Source organism: Mauremys mutica, chromosome 10 (genome assembly GCF_020497125.1).
Source record: "Mauremys mutica isolate MM-2020 ecotype Southern chromosome 10, ASM2049712v1, whole genome shotgun sequence".
Lineage (NCBI taxonomy): Eukaryota > Metazoa > Chordata > Testudines > Geoemydidae > Mauremys > Mauremys mutica.
The window spans coordinates 1,415,173-1,440,676 of record NC_059081.1 but is presented as its reverse complement, the minus strand read 5'-3'; the positions used below and the strand labels follow the sequence as shown (position 1 = coordinate 1,440,676).

At 63.7% G+C, this 25,504-nt stretch overlaps 1 protein-coding gene across 3 annotated transcripts in view; it reads right to left on the bottom strand.

The window, feature by feature from the left end:
- Positions 1-21,561, bottom strand: part of PTPRN (protein tyrosine phosphatase receptor type N) — a 46,733-nt gene extending 25,172 nt beyond the window's left edge. For 2 of the 3 annotated variants that reach the window (XM_045031834.1, XM_045031836.1), the window contains exons 1-5: positions 8,497-8,671; positions 7,853-7,966; positions 7,536-7,641; positions 4,633-4,876; positions 3,854-4,172 (exon numbers count right to left, since the gene is read on the bottom strand). In XM_045031834.1, coding sequence (XP_044887769.1) covers positions 3,854-4,172; positions 4,633-4,876; positions 7,536-7,641; positions 7,853-7,966; positions 8,497-8,656 — 943 coding nt within the window. In that variant the 5' untranslated portion in view covers positions 8,657-8,671. Of the gene's footprint in view, positions 1-3,853; positions 4,173-4,632; positions 4,877-7,535; positions 7,642-7,852; positions 7,967-8,496; positions 8,672-21,448 lie in introns of those variants that run through there. The other variant, XM_045031835.1, reaches the window with a different exon arrangement.
- Positions 21,562-25,504: the final 3,943 nt, after the last annotated feature.

Here is a 25,504-nt window from a genome sequence, read left to right as displayed (position 1 = left end):
AAACCCAGCTGTTCCGACAGCGCTGTCACTGCAAATGCTGGGTGAGGGGCATTAATCCCTGGGGAGCGGGCAAGTCTCTACCTGCATCTGACTCCCGGAACGGCTCTCACGCCGCAAAGCAGGGGGGCTGGAGCCCCAGAGGCTCAGCCTCAGGTGGTGGTGAGGCCGTACGGCTGCCCCTGGAGGAAGAGTGAGACCCTTCTGGGGCTTGGCCCACAGGCAGGTTCCTTCAAGAGACATTTCCAAAGCTGGGGGCGTAGCACCGATTGTGGGGATCCGGGACACCAACATTTCCAATGAGCCCTTGGAACGGACCGGGAACTTTTCATTCCAGAAGGCGGAGGGAGTAACCAGGGGGACAGTCCTTGTGGACTAGACTCTGGCCAACAGGGAGGAGCTGGTAGCGAATCTGAAGGTGGAGGCAGTTGGGCGACAGTGCTCACTGAAGGATGGATTGCATGATTCTGAGGAAAGGAGTGAGAGCCGCAGACCAAGGACAACGGATTCCAGAAACCAGAGGCTGGGAGTCAGGTCCATGGGAAGAGTCTCTAAGGGCTAAAGGGATTCAGGAGAGCTGGCAGCTTTTCTAGGAGACAATAGCCCCGTTACAGCTGCAGAGGAGCCCAATGCAAAGGGAAGATGGGTAAGAGGCCAACGTGGCTCCATCGCGAGCGCTTTAATGACCTGAACTCAAAAAGGAATCTTACAAAAAGGGGAGACGTGGACCAATTGCTAAGGAGGGGCCCACGCAATAGCGCAGGCTCCCAGGAGCAAGATCAGACGGGCCGAGGCACAAAATGAGTTACAGCTGGCAAGGGAGATAAAAGGCAATAAGAAGAGGTTCTTTAAATAAATTAGGAGCAAGAGAAAGGCAGAGGAAAGTGCAGGGCCTCTCCTTAGCAGGGAAGGAGAGCGAATACCTGATGACATCAAGGCAGGTGTTTCAGGCCTATTTTGCTTCAGTCTTCACTAGAAAGGTTCATGATGACCAGACACTCACCACACTTACCATTAACAAGGGGGAGGGATCGCGCTGAAATAGGGGATGAACAGGTTAAAGTCTATTTAGAGGAGTTACATATATTCAGACTGGCAGGATGTGAGGACGTGGGAATGTTCGGGCTGGTCTGTGGATGCTGAGTGGGGAGTGTTGGCCTGGGAAGGTTGCAGGGGAGTTGTGCTGGGCCGGCCTGCACTGGGGAAGGGAGGATACCTGAGCGTGTAACCTGAGACCCCAGGTGGGGGTTGGAGGCCAGGTGACACCTCTGCCCGGGACACTGGACAAAGGACACAAAGGCTGGGGGAGGAGCCGGGGTGGGGGGGAGGCTGAGTGAGAGGCTGGGGGGAGTTTCAGTTTGAAGCTGGCTGGGAAATGGAGGGAGCCCCGACAGGGCCTGGGCTTCCCAATGGGGCTGTGGCCTCCCGGGGGCCCCAGATGGACCTAACTAAAGGGGGTCCTGTTCTCTGTACTGACCAGACCTGTATTGGACTGTGTCCCTGTCATCTAAATAAACTTTCTGTGTTACTGGCTGGCTGAGAGTCCCGGAGAATTGCAGGAAGCCGGGGGTGCAGGGCCTGGCCTCCCCCCACACTCCGTAACACAGGGCCAGATGAAATTCATCCCAGGGTACTTAAGAGACTAGCTGAAGCAATCTCTGAACCCTTAGCAATTATCTTCAGGAATTCCTGGAGGACGGGTGAGGGCCCAGAGGACTGGAGAAGGGCAGACATAGCCCCGATCTGCAGAAAGGGGAGCAAGGAGGACCCAGAGAATTTGATACCTGGAAAGATACTGGAACAAAATATTAATTGGTTTGTCAGCACCCGGCAGCTAATGGGGTTAGGAGCAGCCAGCAGGGGTTTGCCAAGAACAAATCCTGGCAAACCACCTCCCTTCCTCCTCTGACAGGGTCACGGCCGGTGGCTGGGGGAAGCAGTGGACGGGATCTATCTGGATGGCAGTACGGCTTTTGGTGCAGTCCCACATGACATTCCCCTAAACGAACTAGGGCCAGGGGGTCTAGATGAGATTCCTGTCCGGTGGGTGCACCACTGGCTGAAAGGCCGCACCCTACGCGTAGTTATCCAGGGTTCACTGTCAAACTGGGAGTGTGTATCTAGGGGGGCTCTGCAGGGGTCAGCCCTGGGTCCAGTATCATGGAATATTTTCAGGCATGACGTGGATAATGGAGTGGAGAGGCTGCTTATGAAACGTGCAGACGACCCCAAGCTGGGAGAGGTCACAAGCACTTTGGAGGCAGGATCAGAAAGGGCAGGGATGTCAAGCTAAGATACCTCGACTTCAGCTACGCGACTGGCGTATCTTAGTTCGAGGCCCCCCCCCCCCCCCCCGCTAGTGTAGGGAGGAAAACTCAGCTGCACAGGTACAAACTGGGGACTGACTGGCTCAGTGTAGCACCGCTGGACAGGATCCAGGGTTACAGTGCATCACAAACTGAAGATGAATCAGCGATGTGATGCAGCTGTGAAAAAGGCGAATCTCATTCTGGGGAGTAGGAACAGGAGCATCGTAGGTAAGACAGGGGAGGTCACTGTCCCGCTCTGCTCAGCGCTGGCGATGCCTCAGCTGGACTCGTGTGTCCAGTTCTGGGCCCTGCACTGCAGGAAAGATGCGGATAAATCAGAGACAATCCAGGAGAGCAACAGACCTGATCAAAGGTTTAGAAAGCCCGACTGACGAAGTGGGGGGTTTTCTTGTTTTTTTTCCGTGTTTTCCACTGGGTTGCATGCAGAGTGGGTGGGACTCAGTGTCCCTGGGTGTTACTGGTTTAATGAGGGGAGGGGAGAGGGAGTTTGTTGGGACACAGGACTGGAGAGGGGACTCGGGACCCCGGCCCGGCCTGGAGGATGGAGACCCCAGCGACTGGTGACCTGGGGACCCGGAGACCCAGCTCAGGAGTCGCAGCCGGTTCTAGCCAGTGGGAGGACAATGGGCTGCGGGGAGAGGACCCCGGTGACCTGACCAGCCGGTTCCAGCCAGAGGAGGGCGGAGAGGAGAGGAGACCCAGGTGACCCTATTTATCTGGAGAGAAGCCAATGGACAGAGGGGGCTTGGGGCGGGGGATATTGGAGGCCCAGCTGGGAAGCAGGGGGGCTCGGGGCTGGAGAGGGGGAGCAGGCAGAGCCCCCCCGGCTGCAGGGGGACTGGGATGTGCTGGGCTGAGGGAGGCCAGGCCTGAGGCCCTGAGAGTTTCCTGTGCTGGGTTCAACCCTCAATAAACCTCCTGTGTTACGCTGGCTGAGAGTCGCTCCGGGCTAGAGAACGGGGGGCATCAACCCCTTTGGGGGTGAGGAGGCCCGGGGGTCCAGAGCGAGGGGACTCCCTGAGGGGCCCACGGCACAGACAGACGTGCTGAGGCTCAGAGAGGTGCGGCTCCAGGAGGTGGAGGGGCCGGACCCCAGGAGTGGTCCCCCGGGAGAAGGGCCGTCGCACTGAAAGGGGCACCCCCCACGGACCGCACGGGGCCACGAGTGGGCACGATCTGTGAGTCCGTGACACTGACCTCTGAGGAAAGGTTTAAAAACCAGGGCATGTTTAGTCTGGAGAAAAGGCAACTGAGGGGGCCGTGAGAACAGGCTTCCAACATGCTACGGGCTCTTACGAAAAGGCTGGAGATCAGTTGTTCTCCGTGTCCAGTGAAGGCAGGACAAGCAGCAATGGGCTTAACCTGCAGCCAGGGGGACGGAGGTTAGCGACCGGGAAAAGCTTTCGAGCGCTCAGGGGAGTCATGCTCCGGAGCAGGCTCCCAGGGGGGCTGGGGAATCCCCGTCGTCAGAACAGGCTGGACAAAGCCCTAGGAGTCTGCGGGCGACTGGTTGGAAGGCGGGTTACCTGACTGCACCTGGGGACCCGGGGCTGGCTCCTGCTGTCTGTTCTCTTCGTCGGTTTCGGCGTAGTCCGGGGGGAGCCCATGGCTGTGCTGGGCCTTCGTGCTGGCAGGGGCCAAGCGGCTCGCCTTCTCCCTCGGCAGGTAGAGCATGCCCAGGTCCTGGAAGAGATGCCCTCCGTCCAGCCCTGGCTGCCCCCCATAGGAAGGGATGGGGCTGGCCCCAAAGAGGGCTTGGGAGGGCTGGGCAGGGGGCTCAGGGCTCTGCCTGCCCGAATTGCCCTGGATGGGGCTCAGCTGCCGTGCACCATCCTGGTAGCCAAACTGTAACCAAAGCACAGAACCATCGCGCACTCAGTGCCAGGAACAGCCACCCCGGAGAGCAGTTTACCGTGGGCTGCAGGGCTAACACCTCCTCCCCAAAACCCTGGAGAAGAGGGACCCCTCGCCCGGTGCGAGATGCAACCACCTCTGGGGTGGGTTGTGACCGCTGGTTAACAGCCGCATTGCACAGCAGTTTATAGACAAGCGGGTGACACAGAATCTGCGTCCATCGGGAACATAGGGAGGCGGGATGGGATGATCAGCCAGAACACCCGTTCCTGGGGGGCCCCCCACCAGGGAGCCAGCCAGAGACAAGCTGAGGAGCTGTTATTGGTGTTTCTGCTGGAGCTGGGCCTAGCCAGGGTGTCTGTCTCATCCGCCCGTCCCGCTCTCCCCACCCACCCAAGGCCTCCTGGGCCCTGTGTCAGGGCCAGAGGAAGGCGGCCTGCCTCCCACTCACCTTGTGGTATGAATAGGGGTGCAGCAGGCCTTCCTCATAGCCCAGCTCAGGCGGGGGGCCCAGCAGCAGGAGCTCCAGGTATCGCTGCAGCAGGGCGGGGGGCAGCGGGGGCTGCGGTTCCAGGCGCGGGGACTTCTTGGCGCTGGAGGGCGGCAGGCGCAGAACCATCTGCAGGGTGCTGCCCAGCTGGCTGGGCTCGGAGGGGAACAGGGCCATCCGGGGAGCGGCATGCAGCGGGGAGAACCTTAGAGACACGACAGCTCTGGAGAGTGACACGGCTCCCCCTTCTTCCCCACCAGCCCCGAGAAGCAGGAGAGCAGGGGCCAGACACCCGCACCTGGGTCCCCGGAAACACAGGCTGCAGGCGTGACACTGTGCCCCATAGTCTTCATTGAGATATTGTTCGGGTATGAATATGGCATAAGTGAGATGCCAGGGGGTGGGAGATGGATGGCTCAGTGGTTGGAGCACTGGCCTGCTAAACCCAGGGGTGCGAGTTCAGTCCCTGAGGGGGCCATTTAGGGATCTGGGGCAAAAATCTGTCTGGGGATTGGTCCCGCTTTGAGCAGGGGGTTGGACTAGATCCCTCCTGAGGTCCCTTCCAACCCTGACAGTCTAGGATTCGAAGATGTGTTCTGTGCAAGATGGCTCATGTGAGATATCACTGGAAAGGTTCTGATTTACTGAATGTGATTATCCTATTTGTATTTCTGGATCTGAAGTTAGGAATATTGACTATGTAACAATTACAAGTGGGTTCACATCAGTGGAGGGAACACCCGCCAGGCCGAATGCAAACAGCCGGGATGGGCCATTAGGGGGAACAATAGGACTTTGAAGATGCTAATCTCCCCCCTTCCTGAGAAGCTGCTTTGACACTGCAGGGTCATGTGATCATGTCATCTGGTCCTGGACTCCATTTTGGACTGCTAGTATTTTTCCACTAGTTGGGGGTGGGGATCAAACTGGGAAACAAAAGGATTCCCCCAGCTGTAAATCCTATTTAAGGCTGGGGAGTTAATCAGGGTCAGTTCCCCGCCCAGGATGACTGCCGAGAACATCTAAGAAACAAGGACTGGTGGGGGGAGCTGAGCCGAGCCTGGGCCGGAAAAGGAGTCTGGCCTGTGAAAGAAACACCTGGAGTTTTAAGGTTCGAGCAAGAGCAGCCGGCCTTCAAGAACCTCTGCAACCTGCTTAAACAACATTTAGGGTGAGAAATTACCACTTGGAGCCAGTTTCTTCAGTGTATGAAGCTTCGTTTGCATGTTTGCTTCATTTGCTCAGTGATCTGCTTTGATCGGTTTGCTGTCCCGTGTAGCCACTTACAATCTCTTCGGTAGCTAATCAACTGGCCTTGTTTTCTGTAAGCCAGTTTGTGCCATTCATAACTGGGGGGGGGGGGCAAAGGGCTGTGCAGCTCTTCCTCCACGTTGCTAATACATTGAGGGAGGGGGCGATTTTCAGAGATCTCTGTGCAGTGCAAGACAATAGCATTTGGGGTGCAGTGCTGGGCAATCCTCTAGCTGATTCTTCCCATGCAGAGCTGAGCTCAGTGTCTGTGTCCTTCTGCAGCTGGGCGTGCCCCTACCTGGGTGTGTGCTGGAGGGGGCCTGGCCCAGCAGGACAGGGTGAGGGAGCCCAGGCTGGTGGAACAGGCAGGCTCAGTGGGATTCCAGGACACCAGGTGGCATCCCAGAGGAGCAACCCCTCACAGCAGGGTCCACCCCGAGTGCCCTCGGGGCTCCTGTGGGGTGCAGGAGAGGGGCTACCTTTTTGGGTGCTGGGTGCGGCCCTGGACAGCCCCCCCGAGCTTTCCCACACAGCAATTCTCTCCCCTTCCCCCCGCATGCTTCGCTACCCCTAGAGAACCCCGTGCCCTGGCAGACCAGCAACACGGCAGAGAGGCCCAGCACCCCGCAGGCCCCTGCGCGGCCTCCCCATGCTGGCAAGGGACCCCCGCTTCCCATGGGCCAGACCTAGCGAACGAGAGCAAAGCTGCACCAGTGCAAAGCCGCTGCTTGCTGTGTGAGGACATGAGCGAAGCAGAACGAGCTGCAGCTTGGCAAAGCGCCGACCCTGCAGGGGCTCCCGGCCGAGCGGCACCACCGGGCTGTCCAGCGCCCGGTGACCGTACAGACGTGCAGCCAGGCCCCGGCCCCCCAGGGGAAGAAGGGAGTCTCTGGCATGGCACCAGCTCCTGGCGGGCCCCCATCTGCCATCTGCAGGTGCTTTACCTGCTCCACCCCCAGTGCTAACACACTGACACAGCCCAGCAAGTAGCTAACGAGCTGGCAGTGGGCAGCGCCCATGACCCCGCCTCGCATGGCCAGCTCCAGCGAGTGTGCAGACCTCCAGGAGGGGCATCCCAGGGCCAGAGCTGTGGGTAGGGGCTGGAGTCTGAAAGCCCAGCAGGGACCAGGCTGCACTGCTGCCCCCCCTCGGAGCCCAGGCCTCTGCCCCGAACGCCGCTGTGTTGGCACAGAACATCCCCGCAGCCTCTGGGTGATGGCACAGGCCCCCTCACTCGGCAACCAGGCCCCAGGAACCAGAGATCTCCTGCCGGCCTGCACCCCTGGTGGTGGGGCCTGCTTCCTGTGGGGCCCAGCTGGGTAAGTCAGACACTCCCATCACAGATCCCCTGCGGTGCCCAGCTCTGCCCAGGGTGCGGGTCTGGCGCAGAGGCAAGTGGGTGCAGGCAGCTCGCTCAGCCGCAGCGGGCCAGGTGTCTGGCCTAACGCCCACCAATGGGGAAAGCCCCAGCCAGAGCGGGCACACGACACCCAGCTGTGCCCTTTGTACCCCCCTGGTAGGACAGTGTGGGGGGTGGGAGCTGCCGGCAGGAGGGTGCCCCGGCGTGGGCTGGGTCGGGATGGGAACGGCCAGGCAGCCCCACCCGGCCCTACCTCTCCTTGGCCGCTGGCTCCCGTGCGGGGGGCGGACGCAGCCTGGGAATTCGCTCCATCTCCTGGGAGATCACGTACTGTGTGATGTCATCCTGCCACGACAACCCTGTCCACGGGGAGACAGGCAGCCAATCAGAGCATGGATACAAAGGGGCGGGAGCCAGTTCCCACGGAGACGCTAGGGACCATTGCCATAGCAAGAGGAAACAGGCCCTCCTGGCAGGGCGCCGGTGGCAGGCACCGACCTCCCGGGCAGACCTGCCCCTGGCCCGGGGAGGGGCTGAACCCCACCCACCTGCCCCCCCGCCGGGGCTCACCTTGTGCCGTGAGGCGGTGCAGCACGTCCTGCAGGCGCTGGAGCACCGGCGAGGTGACCTGGAAGTAGGGCCTGTCATGGGCCGCGCTCTCCTGGCACTGCCCAAACAAGCCATCTAGGAACAGAGCAGAGACGGTGCCAGCCTGGGGGCTCAGCGCTGGGCCCAGAGGAGCCAAGGGGCAGCGAGCTCAGCTCCCGCGGGCCGGGGGAGGGGGGCGCTGTGGGGTGGGCCCCTGGTTTCCCCCCTCATTCACCCTGCTATGGAGGAGCCATTGGCCGCCGGGGGGGTGGGGGCAGCTCTGGAAGGGGACGCTGCAGCCAGCACCGGCCCCAGAGACCAGCATGTGCCAGGGCAGCCCCAGGTCACTGGTGGAGGAGGGGAGCTGGGGGCAGTTTTACCCCTCCCTAACCCGTCTTCCCACCTGCCCCCTAAGTCCCTCCCCCTCCAGCAGGTGCTCCAGCCTCGGCAGCTCCCCCCGGGGTCACCTTTCATTGCTGGGGGTTCACCACAAACAGGCCCCAGGTCCTGGCAGGACTCAACCTCACCCCACCGAGCCAGAGGGCACCGCACCCGGCTCCTGCCCCCCTTCCCACCCACCAAGCCGGAGCTGGGGCCAGCCCCCCCCAGGGCCCCTGGTCACTTACCCTGCACACAGACCTCCTGCTGGGAGCAGAGTCTCCTGTCGAACAGGCAGCCTGGGACAGACACGGGGACAGTTAGCACCCCCCCCCAGATGGACAAACAGCCAGCATGCAGGGAGGGAGCAGGGGGGCCCTCCAGAGGCAGGACCCCCCCCCCAAACATGCACTGCAGCCGGCACACAGCATGCTGCCCCCCCCCACACACACACACTTCACTAGGTGCCTGTGACAAAGTGGGAAATGTTTATGACCCTTATGTGTGCCTCAGTTTCCCCTATATGCTGCATTGTTATGGGGGGGAGGGGAAGCTGACTGCGCTCAGGGCGAGCTAAGAGACAGGTGCGGTGCCCCCGGCCTTCTGAGCCAGGGTGGGTCATCACTAAGGCTACGATTATGTCATGGAATCTGTGACTTCCAGTAACCTCCATGACACCTTCTGCCCGGGGCCCCCCGCCCACAGCTGGGCAGCAGGGGGACCCAGGAGCTCCCAGCTGGCCCCCCTGCAGCTTCCAGACTGCGCCCTGCTGGGGGGACCCTGGAGCTCCCACTCACCGCAGCAGGAGTGGGGGGGACCCTGGAGCCCAGCAGTGGGGGCTCCCTCCCCATTTGTCAGGGCTGGTTAGTGAAAGTCAGGGGCAGGTCACGGGCTTCTGTGAATTCCTGTTTATTGCCCATGACCTGGCCCTGACTTCTACTAAACATATCCCTGACTAAATCTTAGCCTCAACCACCCCAGGCCAAGTCCAAATCAATGGAGAATCCCAGAGGATAATGGCAAATCCAGTCACCATGACCTTCACCCCTAGCAACCAGCACCAGGGGGGATTTCCCCACCTCTCAGCAGGGAGGCTGGGCCCAATCCCCCCAGACGAAGGGCTGGCGAGGTGGGGATGAGAGCAGGCTGCTGGAAGGGATCTGCCCAGGGAGGTGAGATGGAGAGAGACACAGAGCTGGGCTGAGCTCTGGGCTGACCAGAATGGACTTAGGGGAGCACAGAGAACTGAAGGCTAAAGCAGAGCCCAAAGACAGCCTGTGCTGTGTCCCCGCTAATAAACCTGACTGTCTTGATATCCGCTGCCCGAGTGTCACTGCAAACACTGGCTGCGGTGCATTAACCTCTGCAGAGAGGACAGCGTCTGTCTCAGAGCTCAGCGTGAAGCAGGAGGGCTGGACTCCCAGAGGTTCAGTCTCAGGAGCCGGTGAGGCCACAAGGCTTACCCTGAAGGAAGAATGAGACCCCCCCAGGGGGTCTGGCGCATGGAAGGGGTTCCTCTGAGATACTGTTCTGAAGCTGGGGGCGCAGCACTGATCCTGGGGATCCATGACTGTTGGTGGCAGAAGTGGGATGCTGAATGCACTAGCTGTGTTTTGCAACAAGTGACTTGCAGCAGTAAAACCAGGGTAGTCAAAGGAAATGGCCCCTAACCACCGCCCGAAGAAGGGCATCGCAGAGATGGTTACGCGTGGGGAAGCCCAACAAGGCGCAGCTGACTGCAGTTGGAGAAGGACGATTAGTCCAAAAGCAGGTTCCAGGAGGGTCCGAGAGCGACAGAGGCAGCAGCCAGGTGTCCTCAGGACCTGGCTCCCCACTGCCAGATTTGAAGCGGTGGGTGCTGAAGCAGAGGAGCTTGCTGACTGTGAGAAGCAGTGAAAGCACGAGGAAGAACGGCGGAAGAACCAGAACCAGCAAAAGCCTGAACTGGGGCTGAAGAAGCCGAGGGGCAAGAGGACCCACCGAGGGGTGAGTGGGGAAAGGCCCCGGGAGCCTAGATCCCGAACTGCTGCCCCTGTTCAAGGGGGGGGGGGGATATCGATACCTACCTCACTGGCTTGTGCTCTGAACCAGGCTGAGCCTGCGGACGGGCTCCGCTGTCTCACCCCCTAACTTGGCCCGGAGCCATGGGGCGCACGGCCAGACGGACGGGTGGAGACAGGGGACTAGGAGCTGTTCACAGAGGCTCCGTGCTGAGGTTGGAATGGACCCATGGGGCGTATGGGAAACGGTTTTGTGGTGTGCAAAGATGTGAGCCCCGACCCTGCTGGAGAATCTCTCTGCGTGTGGGGTCAGGGGCCGGGGTCACCGCCCAGAGGATCAGTGTAACCTGGAGGGGCTGGAGCAGCTCTGAGAGCCGTCCCCACAAGCTGAGCATGTGGCCAGGAAGCCCGAGGGTCTGGCAGGGCCAGGCGGCTGGCAGAGGAGTTTGGGGACACGGCTCCGGGGATGGAAAGACCCAAAGGGGCTGCCCTAAGCCTGGGTCCAGGGAAAGGGACCCAGCCCAGGCGCCCTAGAAGCAGGATTCAGGTAAACCCAAAGGTGGGGGAGCAGCCGACCCTGGCAGGCTCCGCCGAGGGGTCACACGGACCGGAGCCGCAACAGCGAAGGGGAAAGCAGCTGTGAGGCTGCTGCTGGTACCAGAGAGGCCTGGTCAGAGGGTGGCCATGGTGGGTTCTCCAGCCCAGCAGGAGAGGGGGCGAGAGGGCTCTGTCCTGGGGATGAGGGCAGCACGTTAACCCCAACTTGCCTCGGCCCAGCCCTGGGGTTCGGCGCCTGCTGATGTGGGGGAACACCCGGCACCCCGGCCTCTTCAGCCCCTGGGGCAAGACCAAATGCTCCAGGGGTCACTGCCTGCCCCAGCCTGGGGCAAGGACACTGCACGCTGCAGCCGGGACAGCGGGCCCATGGAGGCGGGCGGGTCGCTGCCCCCCAACACACACTCTGGAGATGAGGGGGAGGGGCAGTGGCAGGTCCCCAGCCCAGTTCCAAAGCCAAAGGTTTTGGGGTGGCAAAAGGGCTGGGGGACTGCATGAAAACGCCCCGTGCCAGCCCCGACCGGAGGGAGGATGTGACCCTGCTCGGAGCGGCGGACGGTTCCGCCATTAGCAACGGGGCTGGAAGCGCCCGGCGGGACAGCGACCGAGGGCAGGGAGATGCCGTGGCACCGCTGAACACTGGAGGGTTCAAACTGCCCCAGGCCACTGCTCAGAGTGACCCAGCTCCGTCCAGTCCCACAGGGGAATGTCCCCGAGATGCTGCACTGCTACAGTCGGGGGGGGGGGGGGAGGCTCAGAGACGTCGGTGTGAACGTCGCTCGGCTGTCTGAGCGGGACGGGGCATTACCAAGGACTGGCCCAGCCCCGTATCAGTGGGGAATCCGGGAAGACAACGGCAAAGGCAGCCCAGGACAGAGCGAGTGTGTGCGCCCCCCACCTCTCTGCAGGGAGCGGAGCACAATCCCCCAGCTGCAGAACAAGGCCGGCCTGCGGGAGGGCGAGTTGGGGGCTCTCACCTGGGGACCGACCGAGACAGACGGGCTCACCACGGCGGCCGGCGTGGCTGGGCTCCGGCTGACCGGTGCTTTAACCTTCCTTTCCCCGGGCTGACCTCAGGCCTCCCTGTGCTGTGCCCAGCTGAGTAACAAACCTGACTTCCGCCTGCCCTGGCTGCTGGGCGAGGTGCCCGGGTCCCTGCCCAGGGTCGCTCTCAGTGGGGCTCGCGGTGGGAAGCAGGGGGCTGGAGCCCCAGAGATTCAGTCCCAGGAGGGCACGTGGCTGACCCTGGAGGAAGAGACCCCCCCAGGGGTCTGGCACACAGACGGAGTCCTCCAAGAGACAGTCCCAAAGCTGGGGGCAGAGCCCTGGACCTGTGAGTGGTGCCCAGCCCTCAGCTGTGCCTTGCCCCGTCCGAGGTCCCTGCAGCCTGTTCTCCAGGGCTCAGCCCAACCCAGCGTGACGGCTCGAGAGCCCCGCTCCCCCCAGGCTGGGGAGGTCACTACAGGGCAGCAGGTGACAGTGATACCAAGGGTGTGATAACCGTCCCCCAGCAGGGCTGGGGGGGCTCAAACCCACATCTCCCCGCAGGGCAGGGGGCAGCCAGACGAGACATTCCCCAGTGTGGCGAGGCACCGCCAGGCAGGCGGGGCAGGGCCTGCCCCAGAGGCGGCGTGGGGAGGCGCTGGCGGGAGGCAGGCCCGGGCGTGGGAAGGGGGAAGCCCGTGGAGCTGCAGGGAAGGGCGGGTGGGGAGAGGACAGAGATGGACGGGGGCTGGGGAGCGAGGTGGGGACACAGGGGCTTGGAGCTCAGAGGGGAGCCAGGCCCGGGTCACTGCAGGGCTGCTCCCGAGGCCTGGCCCACACACGCCGCGTCACTCAGCAGCCTGCTGGCCCAGCACGGGGGGGGGGCCTGACGCAGGGATGGGGAGGGGCAGCTGCCGCCCGCTGCGGAAGCTGCCAGCCCAGCCCACTCCCGTCTGCCCCCTCACAGCAGCAGCGTCGGGAGCTGGGGGGTGGGGGCACAACACGGGCCTGGTGGGCAGATCCCCCCCCCCCCCCCGCCCCGCTTCCCTCAGCCCAGCAGCAGCCGATGACTCAGCCACACAGCGGCCAGGAAGCAGCTGGCGGGAGGGGTCTGGCCAGCCTGGAGCAAAGCGCCCCTCTGCCGCCGGCCACGGGCAGCCGGGGGCTGCTCTGCCTGGGACACCCGGCCCCGCCGCCGCGCCCTGAGCTGCCCCACGCACTGGCTCTCTCCCGGGAGCCCGGCTTCCACGCACAGCCCTGCCCCCACAGGCAGGACAAGCTGGGAGATGGGCCCATCCCCACGGACCGAGCCTGCAAGGAGGGAAACAGGGCAGGGGAGGGAGGGAGGAACAGACACAGCCAGGGGCACTGGGAAATTCAAGCTGCAGCTGCCAGGGAGCGGGATCCGGATCCGGCAGGGAATCGCCTCCAGGGGAAGGGCTGGGGGCCCGGCTGCCCCAGCCAGGAGCCAGAGCCGGCTGGGAAAACGCTCCCCAAGGGAAGAGGCAGCAAACCACCCGGCCCTGGATCAATCTCCCAGGGTCTCCGGTCCGTCCTGGCCCCCTGCCCGGGTGGCTCCCCCGTCTGCCCTCCCAACAGGGCAACACTGCAGGCCTGATGCTCTGGCTGCTGAGTGTCCCAGCAGGGCCCGTCTGCCCCAGGGCAGCCCCCATGGCCCCCGCCCCTGGGGTATCAGCGCAGGGCACAGCCCCTCCCTGCAGCCTGGACCTAGACCGGGCGAAGCCGCGGCCCCGGGGCGTATGCAGGGCCCCAAGCCAGGGGCAGGGACTGATGGGGCTGGGGGGGGCGCAGGGCACAGCCCCTCCCTGCAGCCTGGACCTAGACCGGGCGAAGCCGTGGCCCTGGGGCGTATGCAGGGCCCCAAGCCGGGGGCAGGGACTGACCGGTGGGGGGGGGGGGGAGGGTGCAAAAGCGCTTCCCAGCCACAGGACCCTAAAGCACCGCACATGAATCCTGTCTAAAGGCAAAGGAACCGCGGCAGGAGCTGGCCACGGTGCTGAAATGCCCAACTCCCTCCCCGCAGCCCCGTGCGAAACAAGCCACGGCCCACAGGGCCCAGCCACGACCCCTCTGGGGCCGGGACCGCCCCCTTCCATTCAGTGACGTGAAGCGCCCAGCACCGCAGGGCCCTGCCGCGCTACCACAGCCCCAGCAAAGAGACGCTGCCCTGAACCGCGGCGGCCCCTCCCCGGCAGGCCGTGAACGCGGCAGCAGGACGGCGACGCGAACGCACAAGGGGCAGGAGAATCACAACCGACCACAACGGCCCCTGCTGGCCTCGGACTCCAGGAATCTATGAAAACACCAGGACGCAGAGAGCTTGGGGCCAGCAGGGACCACGAGACCATCCGGCCTGATCTCTAGGGCTGCACCCATCCCCCCGCATGGAGTCAACAACCTGGCACCTTCCAGAAAGCCACCAGCCTGGCTTTGAAGACACCTACAGACGGAGACCCCACCACTGCCCTGGTAACACTGGAGTCTGCCCAGCTTCAGTTTCCAGCCCCTGGCTCTTGTTCTGCCCGGCTCCGTTGGTCTAAAGAGCCCCCTGGCACCCACTTGTCTCTCCCCGCGAACACTGAGCCACCACGGCCAAGTCACAGAATCTCAGGGTTGGAAGGGACCTCAGGAGGGATCTAGTCCCACCCCCTGCTCAAAGCAGGACCAATCCCCAACTAAATCATCCCAGCCAGGGCTTTGTCAAGCCTGAGCTTAAACACCTCTAAGGGAGGAGATTCCACCACCTCCCTAGGGAACCCATTCCAGTGCTTCACCACCCTCCTCGTGAAATAGTGTTTCCTAATATCCAACCTAGACCTCCCCCTCTGCAACTTGAGACCATTGCTCCTTGTTCTGTCATCTGCCACCCCTGAGAACAGCCGAGCTCCATCCTCTTTGGAACCCCCTTTCAGGTAGTTGAAAGCAGCTATCAAATCCCCCCTCACTCTTCTCTTCTGCAGACTAAACAATCCCAGTTCCCTCAGCCTCTCCTCATCAGTCATGTGCTCCAGCCCCCTAATCATTTTTGTCACCCCGCAACGTTTGCAACAAACTGAACAGACTGAGCCTCGCTCTCCTGCCGACCGGCGCTTCCGCAGCCTCCAACCACCACCTACCTACGACGTGGGCAGCCGAACCGGGGGCAGGTCTGCTCAGGATAAATCCCCCTCCCTGCTCCTACTCCCCTCTCCATACAGCCCAGGATCGCAGGCCCCTAAACCCCACGCCGAGTCCCTGCTTTCCCTGTATTGGCCCTGTTCTGGGATGGCCGGCACTCTGCCAACACAGCCCAGCACATCGCGCCAGGCCCTGCACACACAGGGACGCGTCCTGCTCCAGACCTGGCAAGGCAGCTGGGAACCAGGAACGGAGCCATGCAGGGTCTCACCCGGGGAGCCTGTGCTGGAGCTGGGACCTGACCCTGAATTTCCTGAGGCTCCGTCCAGAGTCTTAGTGAGGAGCCAGCCCGTCTGGGCCATAGAGCGTCAGACTCCAGGGGGTCAATCCAGTCCCTGCTGCCTGCCTGGAATTTACTCAGAGTCACTAAAACGTTCCTGCGCCACCATTAACTCAGCCCCCCCATTATAGCACATGCTGCACGAAGGGACCGCAGCTCCAGGTGCGTGTGCGACACCACCACTCGCACTAGGGGTATTCGGTTGCACAACACAGGTTGGGAGGAGCCAATCACCTGACAGGTTCTCCAGACCCCAGATGGTCAGGCCCAGGCTCCCACGAACCAAAGCCAGCGGCAGGGCCTGGGTGCCAGCAGCTGTCTTGGGTTCACGACAGACTGGCCCAGCCGGGACCCGCCTGCAGGGAGGCCTTCTGCAAAGAACGTCAGCTTCCGGCCGTCCCACACGCCTCCTGACACACCCGCCCGGCAGGTGTCACATCAAGGACTGCGATGGACTCTCAGGAGGAGCAAGCTGGCAGCCGGCTGCGCCTCCGACTCCCAGAGCCCTGTTGCTAGGACCTATGAAAATCCAGCACCGGCCCCAGGCAGGGCTGGGGCAGGGGGGCGACCCATCTGTCCCAGCCATCTCCCAACCCAGGGTTCTGGGCGGCCCCAGGTCCATTCTGATGGACACTTCCTGGCTACGTTTCCACCCGTCCCCCCAGGTCCCTTCCCGCGTCTCCGGCCGGCACGCCCCGGATGGGGCCGCGAGCTGGCTGCGCAGGCAGAGGGCCGGCTACTCTCCCGAGCTAGCCGAGCTGGCACAGAGCGCCACCCAGCTGCCCGCTCACACCTCCTGAACCAGGACCGTTCAACCGGGGCCCCAAATGCATCTGACCAAGCATCCAGCGGCGTTGCCTCACCTCCAGCATAGGGGTGCGCCCCCCCGCCCCGCAGACTACAAATCCCAGCATGCAATGCTCCAGCATGGCCAATCAGCCTGGGGAATTGCATGCTGGGAGCAGCAATCTGCAGGCCACAACGCTCTCTGGGTTGGGGCGGGGGGGCTGCAACCCGCTCCGCTAGGGTGGCCCTTGGGCTCCCGGGCACGTTGCTGACACAGCCCCCAGCTCACCACAGCTCTGCCTGCGCCAGGCCAGGGCCCAGCTCGCTGCCCCCTGCTCCCCGAGAGCTGGGGCTGGCAGCTGCCAGCAGGGCATCGGGGACAGCCTGCACTGACCCCCCCAGGGAGATGGCCCCTTCCCAGCCCCATGGCCCCGCAGCTGCCTCTAGCTGAGGGGGGAGGGGAAGCCACGCCAGGAGCAGGTGACTCCCCACAGACAGGGGAGCCCTGCACGCCCCCTCTCCCCCCACCGCAGGGAGGGAGAACCAAGGAGTCTCCACAGGACACCGAGTCCCTGATACAGCTGCAGGCCTGGGGTACTGCAGGGATCTCCCCTTACAGCCCCCCCCAACCCAAACAGCCCAGAGACCAGCCCATTCCCCCCCCAACTGCATCCCCATCCCACCAGCCCAGACTCACCCTGCACCCCCCCCAAACACAGCCCCACGGAGCCAGCACAGCGAACTACTGAGTGACCGAGGTGCTCCAAGCCAGCGCTAAGCACAGAGCTACATGTCCCAGCCCCCACCGGGGCACTGCCCTCAACCCCCAACAGCCCCCGCACAGAAAGCCCCCAGGAGAAGCACAACCCTGCCAGAATGCAGGGGCACCCCCATAGTCAGCCCCCCCCCCCCCACACCCAGCAGGCGCAACCCCTCCCTGCCCAGGGGAGAGCTCCCTCCGAAGGCTCCTGGGCCAGGCGGGCACTCGGCTGCCACGGGGCTGGGGCAGACGTGGTGGCACTGAGCTCCCGGTGGAAGAGGAGACGGCTGCCCCACAGGAGCGAGGCACAGGGCAGCAGATGGCTCGGGAGTGGGGCAGGTCCCCTGGCGGGAGCCAGCCCCATTTGGGATCAGATCGGACCTGGGACTGGTGAGTCCATCCCGCCCCCGCCCCCGGTCGCAGCCCTCACGAGCAGCAGGGCAGAGCTGAGGAGCTAAGAGAAAGGACCGTGCAGCATCCCAGGTGCCCGGGGCTGGTGAGTCACAGGCAGACGCATGGCAGCATCAGCTGTGACATCCTCAGCAGCGTGAGTCAGCAGCCTCCAGAGGCAGGAGAATCCGTGGCTGGCAGCCCAGCACAGGAGGGGGCTACGGGGCAGCTGGGCTGGCCACGCTCTGCCTGCCCCCCAGGACAGGGATTCACCGCCCCCCACCACAGCATCTCTGCCAGGGGAGCAACATGGGGCTCTGGGAGCTGCACTCCGGCATGTCCTGCCCCAGGGACGTTGGCTCCAGCCTCCCACCGCAGCCCAAAGAGAGCGAGGGGGCCGGGACGCACCTTGGACAGGGACCCGGCACGACCCGGAAGATGCCCCATTTCTAGTCCCCTCACAGCTAGCCAGGGAGGAGCTTGCAGCCCTGCCTCCCCCCAAGCTGGCTTGTCCCAGCACACAGGGCCTGTCCGGACGCCCACCTCTCTCACACGGGCAGCCCTGGGGCTTTGGGAGGGGGATGGGCCGAAGGGCTCAGGCTGCACCCACAGCCTGCTCCCGCCCTCCGTGCAGGGGCTCGGTGCTCAGCCTGGGGGGAACGGAGCCCCACTGCCCTTCGGTGTCACTAGCACAGCACCTCCATGACCTCCGGGAAGGGCCCCCAGTCTAGAGAGGCCACTGCATCCTCCGGGCTCCCCGGCCCCTCGTTCCCCCACACACCCCAGGGCATCACAAGGGGAGCAGAACTGACTACAGGGCATTAGAGCAATTTCAGCTGCCAGATGCCCGCAGCCCGGCCCCACACCAGCTGTGGGGCCCACAGCACCTTCTGTGCCAGGCTCCCAGGGGCCCATGCTCGTTCCCACGGGAGCCCACACAGCTCGGTCCGGCCCTCCCGAGGGGAGGAGGAATGGCCCCAGGAGCTGCAGGGGCAGAGCCAGGCATGGGGCGGGCACCACGCTTACGGAGCCTGGATGCGCCAAGCCCCCGGCCTCGCTCAGCCCAGCTGGAGCCTGCTGTGCTTCATGGCCAAAATATTTGGACTTTCGAGGCTTCAAGGTCCGAGAGGAGGAAGGTAAAGTGCAGGGCAGCTTTGGAGCTGGCACCTTGCACCCTGGGCCTGCCTAAGCGCTCCCTGCTGGGGGCAGGGGGGCCCCTCTACACCCCCCCCAGTGCCCCAGAGTCTCACACCCCCCTTCCCGAGGGCGCTAAGGAACCCTGGGGTGCTGGGCAGAGACCTCCCCTTGCCCAGGGGCATGTGCCTAATATGCCCTGCGTCAGGACGCACCTTCACTCCTCTCGCTGCCTGGCTCCACCCCCGTACGCGGGCGGGCGGGCAGGGGGGGGGGGGCGTCACGGCCAAGGGACATGGAACATTTCACCACCAGGGCCCCAGCCTCCAGCCAAGTCTCTCTGCCCTCGTCAGAGACTGGAGCCTTCCCAAGCCCAGCACGGGTCCCATCGCAGCCTGGCCTCCAGCCGCACCTCTGCCTGCGCCGCGCCCCCAACAAACCCACCGCACCCAGCTCAGAGCCGCCCTGCCTGCCCAGCGCGCCAGATCCCGGCTCCGGCCAGTCCTCCTCCGCTCCGGACTGAGGCACCCCGCCGTCAGTAGGGCTGCAGGCAGCTCCACACGGGGCGCTGAGTCCCGGGGTCCCAGACATGCCACCTGCCCAAGCTCCCAGCGCGGCTCCTACCCCTGTTCACTGGCAAGCCCTGGGCAGCAGTCCTGGGGGATCCCCCTGGCACCCACTGGCCAATGCGTTATGGGAGGGAGCAGAGCTGGGTGGTGCAGGAACAAACCCCGCTGGGGCACAAGTAGACCCTCAAGCCAGCCCCAGCCCAGCGGGCAGACAGAGCGCACTGAGCACCTCCGGCTCCTTCCCTAGCATCGTGGAGGGGACTCCGGATCGGGCCCTTCCAGCTGCAGGCCTGGGAAATGCAGGAAGCCCAGCTCAGCCCCACTACTGCGGGGAACCCCAATATCGGCAGGCCTGGCATCCCCTAGCCAAGGCACAAGAGCCCCAGCGTGGGGGTGGAGAGGAGAGGCTGCTTGGGGAGGGGGCGGCTGGCACATCCCTGGCACCTGCCACGAAACCCCTTGGGCTCCAGGGACCTCGCCCAGCGAGGGAAGGTACCAGCCTGCGTCACTCTTCTTCCAGGCGCCCACCTGGACCCCGCAGCTGACACCACAAAGGGGAAGCAGCCTTGGGCGGGGCAGCAGGACCCTGGGCAGGAAACCGACGGGCAGGGGGTCGGCAGCCCGGGACAGGCAGCCGGGCTGGAAAAGGAAGCAGCTGGGATGGCGTCAGCGGGAAGGGAAGCATTTCCCCAGCGCTGACAGGCAGGGACCAGGGACCCAGTGACGTCTGCAGCTGAGCAGAGGCGGAATAATGCCTGAGACAGGAGATTAGAGCATCCTACGGAGCAGTGCGAGCTGGGGTGGGGGGGGCCGTGGGGCTGGGCCTGCGAGCTCCGTGACGTGCCTCGTGACAGGCAGCCACGCAAAGGGGTGACATCATCGCCCTGCCGGGAGCAGGGGGTCCAGCCAGCTACCTGGGATGGGGGGGGGCTGGGCTCTGCTGGTGCTCCTAGCTGCATTCCTTGGGGGTTGTTTGCAAAGCCTCCGGCTGGATCCAGCCCTCCCTGACAGCGCTGCCGATGCTCCCCGCCCTCGGGGGAGCCGGATTAGGGCTTCCAGGTGCAGCCCATGGGGTCACTCCTGCAGCCAGCAGCCCCCCAGGGGTGTGCCCAGCCGGGGATGGACCCAGAGTCTGGGGGCAGAGCCCAGGGGAGGGAAAGTGTCCCTGTCCGGCCCCCGTGAATCAGGGACGGGAGAATGAAACCGCCACCGAACTGACCCCCCCATGACCTGCGCCCCCAGGGGGAAGCTTACAGCGGTGCAGGGAGCCTGGGCCTCCCAAAACATCACAGAGGGGATCCCACCTCCTCCCCCACCACACGCACACAGTGACCCCCCCAAAAGCCACAATGGAGCACCACAGCCAGCACCCCCAAGCCCAGGTGTGCAGGCTACAAGCCAGTCCCCCCAATCCATGCACTCCTGGGGGGCCCAGTGCACAGAGGGGGGGGAAAGGAGACTGCCTCTCGCTCCCCCCCACAGCCTCTATAGTTGGGGTCTGAGCAGCAGCAGTGCCCCGTGCATGGGGGTCCGGACGAGAGGAGAGGCAGGGTCCCCAGAGAGCAACCCCACTGACCCCTCACACAGCCCCCATTGGCTGTAACCCGACTCCCCCAGCCCCGGTCCCAGCCAGAGCGCGGCCTCCTGGCTTGCCACCCAATGCGGCTCCGCTAGCCTGGCTCCTCCAAACCTTGGCTCCCCCAGCCCAGGTCCCACCATGGGTCCAGCAGGGCCAGTTCCCCTCAGCTCAACTCTCCCCAGCCCGGCATGCACCGTGGTGGGGCCCACCCCACCAGTCTGGTTCCCCGGAACCCTCTCCCCGGGCCGACCCTAGGCACCCCCCATGTGTCCCGGTCCTACTGCCTCCCCCGCCCAGCCCCAGTCCCCCCAGCACCTCCCCATGGGTACCAGCACCCCCCATGTGTCCCGGTCCCGCTGGTCCCCCCCGCCCAGCCCCCCCCGGGTCCCAGTCCCCCCAGCACCTCCCCATGGGTACTAGCACCCCCCAGCACCCCCCCAGCCCAGCCCCCTCATAGGTCCCACTGCCCCCCAGCCCCACCCAGTCCCCTAGCACCCCCCAGCCCGGCCCTCATCATGGGTCCTGGCGCCCCCCATAGGTCTTAGCGCCTCCCCAGCCCGGCCCCCCAATAGGTCCGTCACTCCCCAGCCTGGCCCGGCTCTCACCGTGGGCACCGGCGCCCCCCATGGAGCCCGGCCCTCACCGTAGGTCCCGGCACCCCCCAGCCCAGCCTGGCTCGGCTCTCACCGTGGGTCCCGGCGCCCCCCCAGCCCGGCCCCCCCCCCCCGGGTCCATCACCCCCCAGCCCGGCCCCCCCCCCGGGTCCATCACCCCCCGGGTCCATCACCCCCCGGCCCAGGCTCTCACCGTAGGTCCCGGCACCCCCCCAGCCCGGCCCCCCCCCGGGTCCATCACCCCCCGGCCCGGCCCGGCTCTCACCGTGGGCCCCCCGTGGAGCCCGGCGCCCCCCCCCCCGCCCGGCCCCCCCCCGGGTCCATCACCCCCCGGCCCGGCCCGGCTCTCACCGTGGGTCCCGGCGCCCCCGGCCCGCAGCAGCCGCCCGGCCGCGAGCAGGAGGCAGAGCAGCGCCCGCAGCAGCCGCCGCCCCATCCTGGCCGCTCAGCGCCGCACCACGCCGGGCCCGCAGCCCAGCGCCTCCCGCCGGCAGCAGCCGGAGCCGGCCCCGCCCCCGCTCCGACGGGCCAATCGCAGCCCGGAGCCCGGCCACGCCCCCGCCGGGGACACCAATCGCAGCCCGCCACTCGGACACGCCCCCAAGTGGGGAGCCAATCGCAACCCATGCCTCGGACACGCCCCTCCGGCTCAACTAAATTGTGCAGAAGCAGCAAAGAATCCTGTGGAATCCACAGGATTCTTTGCTGCTTCTACAGAACCAGACTAACACGGCTACCCCTCTGATACTTAAATTGTGCAGGGACACGCCCCTTGCAAACAGCCCCGCCCCTTTTGGGATAAGCCAATCAGGACGCTAGTCAGAGACCCGCCCTCCGACACAGGGACCAACCGCATCTCGCAAGCGGGGTTAACCCCTGGAGCTGCACCTATCACGCTTGGTCATAGGACACGCCCCTCTCTGAGGGGCCCCACCCACTGCCGGTGTCACCAACCACAACCCGGTGGAGGGCTGTTCCCTACAAGAGACACGCCCCCTGAGTAACAGGCCAATCACAGTCCAGCCCTGGGACACGCCCTCACACCAGGTGGGCCAATGGGATGGTCGTTGGTCTGGGCTCCCAGGAGGGACCCTGGGCCTCCCCTGGTTGCCCCTGGGGCAGATTCACCGTCTCAGGGGTGCAGGAAACGGGGGGGGGCAGCCAGTGGGGCAGGCTGGGGCAATGGGGCTGGGCGGGGCAATGGGGCAGGGTGGGGCAATGCAGACAATGGGGCAGGGCTGGCAATGGGGCAGGCTGGGGCAATGCAGACAATGGGGCAGGCTGGGGCAATGGGGCAGGGTGGGGCAATGCAGACAATGGGGCAGGGCTGGCAATGGGGCAGGACAGGGCAGAGCGGGGCAATGGGGCAGGGTGGGGCAATGGGGCAGGGCGGGGTAATGCAGACAATGGGGCAGGGCTGGCAATGGGGCAGGCTGGGGCAATGGGGCAGGACAGGGCAATGCAGGGGTCAGACAATAATTGACGTTGCGAGGGGCAGCTAACGCTTTTAACCCCTCTCACGCCCATTGTGGGCATCGCGTGGCTCTGTCTGAGGGGACCAGTCTCCGCTCAGGCTGGGGTCTGTTCTCTGGCAGCGTTTCTCCCCCGGGGCCCAGCTGGGCCTGCCGGGGACGCTGGCTGGCGCTGTGTTTTCCTGGGTGCGCGTATCCGCTGAAATCAGCATTCGACCTTTCCCGCTAACCCTGTAATCCGGCCGAGCCGGCCAACAGCGTCCCAGGACCCATTAGCAGCGACGGCACCTCGCACTCAGTGCAGCCGGTGTCGGCACCTCCCCTCCCCGAGCAGGTTCGGCGCGTAATGCCGCAACCCGAACCCGGCCACTGGCATTCTCCGGGCCCGCCGCGTTCACCACCTCACCCCTCTCTTTGCACCCTCCCCGGCTCGCTCCTCTCCATTGCGTCAAACATCAGCTACGCGTCTGGCCCATCACAGCCACCCCTACATAGTCCCATTCCCTCCCGGGCTGCGGGTACCTGCCTCTGATGGGCCCGTGACGCCAGCCTCCATCACCCACTTCTCCAGCGAGCACCTCGGTGCTTCCCCCCATGCTGCCCCACTGTGACTGCAAGGCCCCTCGCTGCCACCTGCCCTTAGTGTGGGGAAGCCAGGGCTGTTCCCGCTAGGGTCAGCCCCCAACCCCACCAGCCCTGCTGTCCCTCTGCAGCTTAGCCATGGGCACACACCAGCCCTGGAGCCCAGCAAGCGGCCCCCCGCCACGCTCGGCTCCTGCTCCACTGGGTGCCCCCGGCTTCCACAGCCCCTGGCATGCCAGGGACGCCTCGGGATCACTGCTCTGTAGTACGGCTCAGCAGCGTGGCTCATCACAACAGCTGGGATCCCTCAGCCACAAACTGCCATGCTCAGGGCCGCCGGGAGGTGTGTGTGTGTGTGGCAAGTGGGGCAATTTGCTCCGGGCCCCACAGGGGCCCTGCGAGCCCTGGCCTGGCGGTGGTCCGGGTCTTCGGCGAGATTTCGGCAGCAGGGGACCCTTCAGTTGCTCTGGCATTTCGGTGGCGGGGGGGGGCCCTTCAGTGCTGCCGAAGACGCGGAGCGACTGAAGGGCCCCTGCCGCCGAAATGCCGCCGAAGCCCCAGACCCCTGCCGGGTGAGTACAAGCGCCGCAGCTCCCCCGCTCTGCCACAGGCCCCCTGAATCCTCAGGGCGGCCCCTGGCCATGCTCTCAGCTTGGCTTCTCACTGCAGGGACCCGAGTGTCTCCTTGCATCCGCCTGAGATACCAGCCTGATTTGCTGACCTGTCGTAAACAGGTCACCCTCCCATTGCGTGTTTCTTCCTGGCGGTTTTGTGGCCTCTTGCCAACTTCGCAATCTGGATTAGCTGGTGGTTGCCTGTGTGGCTAGAGTGACATTGTGAGACACACAGTGCACAAGGACCAGCCAGGGAGAGGAGTGTCTCCTACCCCTTGTAACCATGCTGCTCTGGTGGGACACTTCTGAGAGTATCAATTCAGGACCAATTGGTCAGAGCAGGGCAGTTATAGCCCCAGGCTGGGGTTTTTCCACCTCTAAGGCACCAAACCAGCCAGACAAAGAGGACTTCGATTTTACCCCACTGGCTAACCACAAGTCACACAAGCAATTTCCTTGGACACTCCAGTCTCCCAGTATCACCACCAGTGCACTCGTCCTGGGGATGAATGGTTATGAAAATCAACACCCCAGTAAAAGAAAAAGGTTCTCTCGATCCCAAAGGACCAAGCCCCAGACCCAGGTCAATATACAAATCAGATCTTACCCACAAATCACGCTGGTGCCAATCCTCTAGAATCTAAAATCTAAAGGTTTATTCATAAAAGGAAAAAAGTAGAGCTGAGAGCTAGAATTGGTTAAATGGAATCAATTCCATCCAGTGATGGCAAAGTTCTTAGTTCAGGCTTGTAGCAGTGATGGAGTAAACTGCAGGTTCAAATCAAGTCTCTGGAACATCCCCCACTGGGATGGGTCATTCAGTCCTTTGTATAGAACTTCCTTTTGTAGCAAAAAGTCCCTCCAGACATCAGAAGCAGGATTGAAGACAAAATGGAGGGGTTTCCAGGGCCTTTGATATCCTCTGCCCTGTGGAAGGACCCCCCCTTTGTTCTTACTGAGGAAAATCACAGCAACAAGATGGAGGTTGGAGTCACATGGGCAAGTCACATGTCCATGCATGACTCAGTTTGCAGGCCGAGGCCAGTGTTTCCGTGTTAGTTTGAACGTTCCCAGGAAAGCTCCGATGTGGGTTGGCGTCTCCCAAGGTCCATTGTCAGTGAAGTGTTTCTTGGTTGGACACTTACTGAGAATTGTCCCTTCTCAAGAAGCTGCCCAAACGCTTCACTCAGGCTACTTAGAATCAAACACGCTGAGAGACGAGTACAGAGCCAATCGTCATAAGTTCAGCTACAAAGAGGATACAGACCTACAGAGCATCAGAACCAGCGAATCGTAACCTCCCATAGACACCTGACCCGACAACCTGTGACAAGAGTTGGTGCCACTACAGGACCTTGGTTGCAACAATGATCTATATGGTCCCAGTTCACGTCAATAACTCGGTTTTGTGGTCTCTTGCCAACTTTGCCATCTTGATTAGCTGGTGGTTCCCTGTGTGGACAGACTGACATTGTGAGTGCACAAGGCCCAGCCAGGGAGAGGAGTGTCTCCTATCCGTCACCTGCTTGTGACCTGTCTGAATTCGCACCCCTTAAGGACGCAGCTTTCAGTGTCGATACACAGCTCTGTGACTAGCCGTACCTACCTGTCACACTGACTGGTGACCAGAGCTTTACTGGCTCTTGGGAGAGCCCCCACACGCCGCCCTTCGGCGCACTATTCTGCAGCCATGAGACCCAGAGGACACCCGCAAACCCCTGTGCACCCCTTGTGCCCCC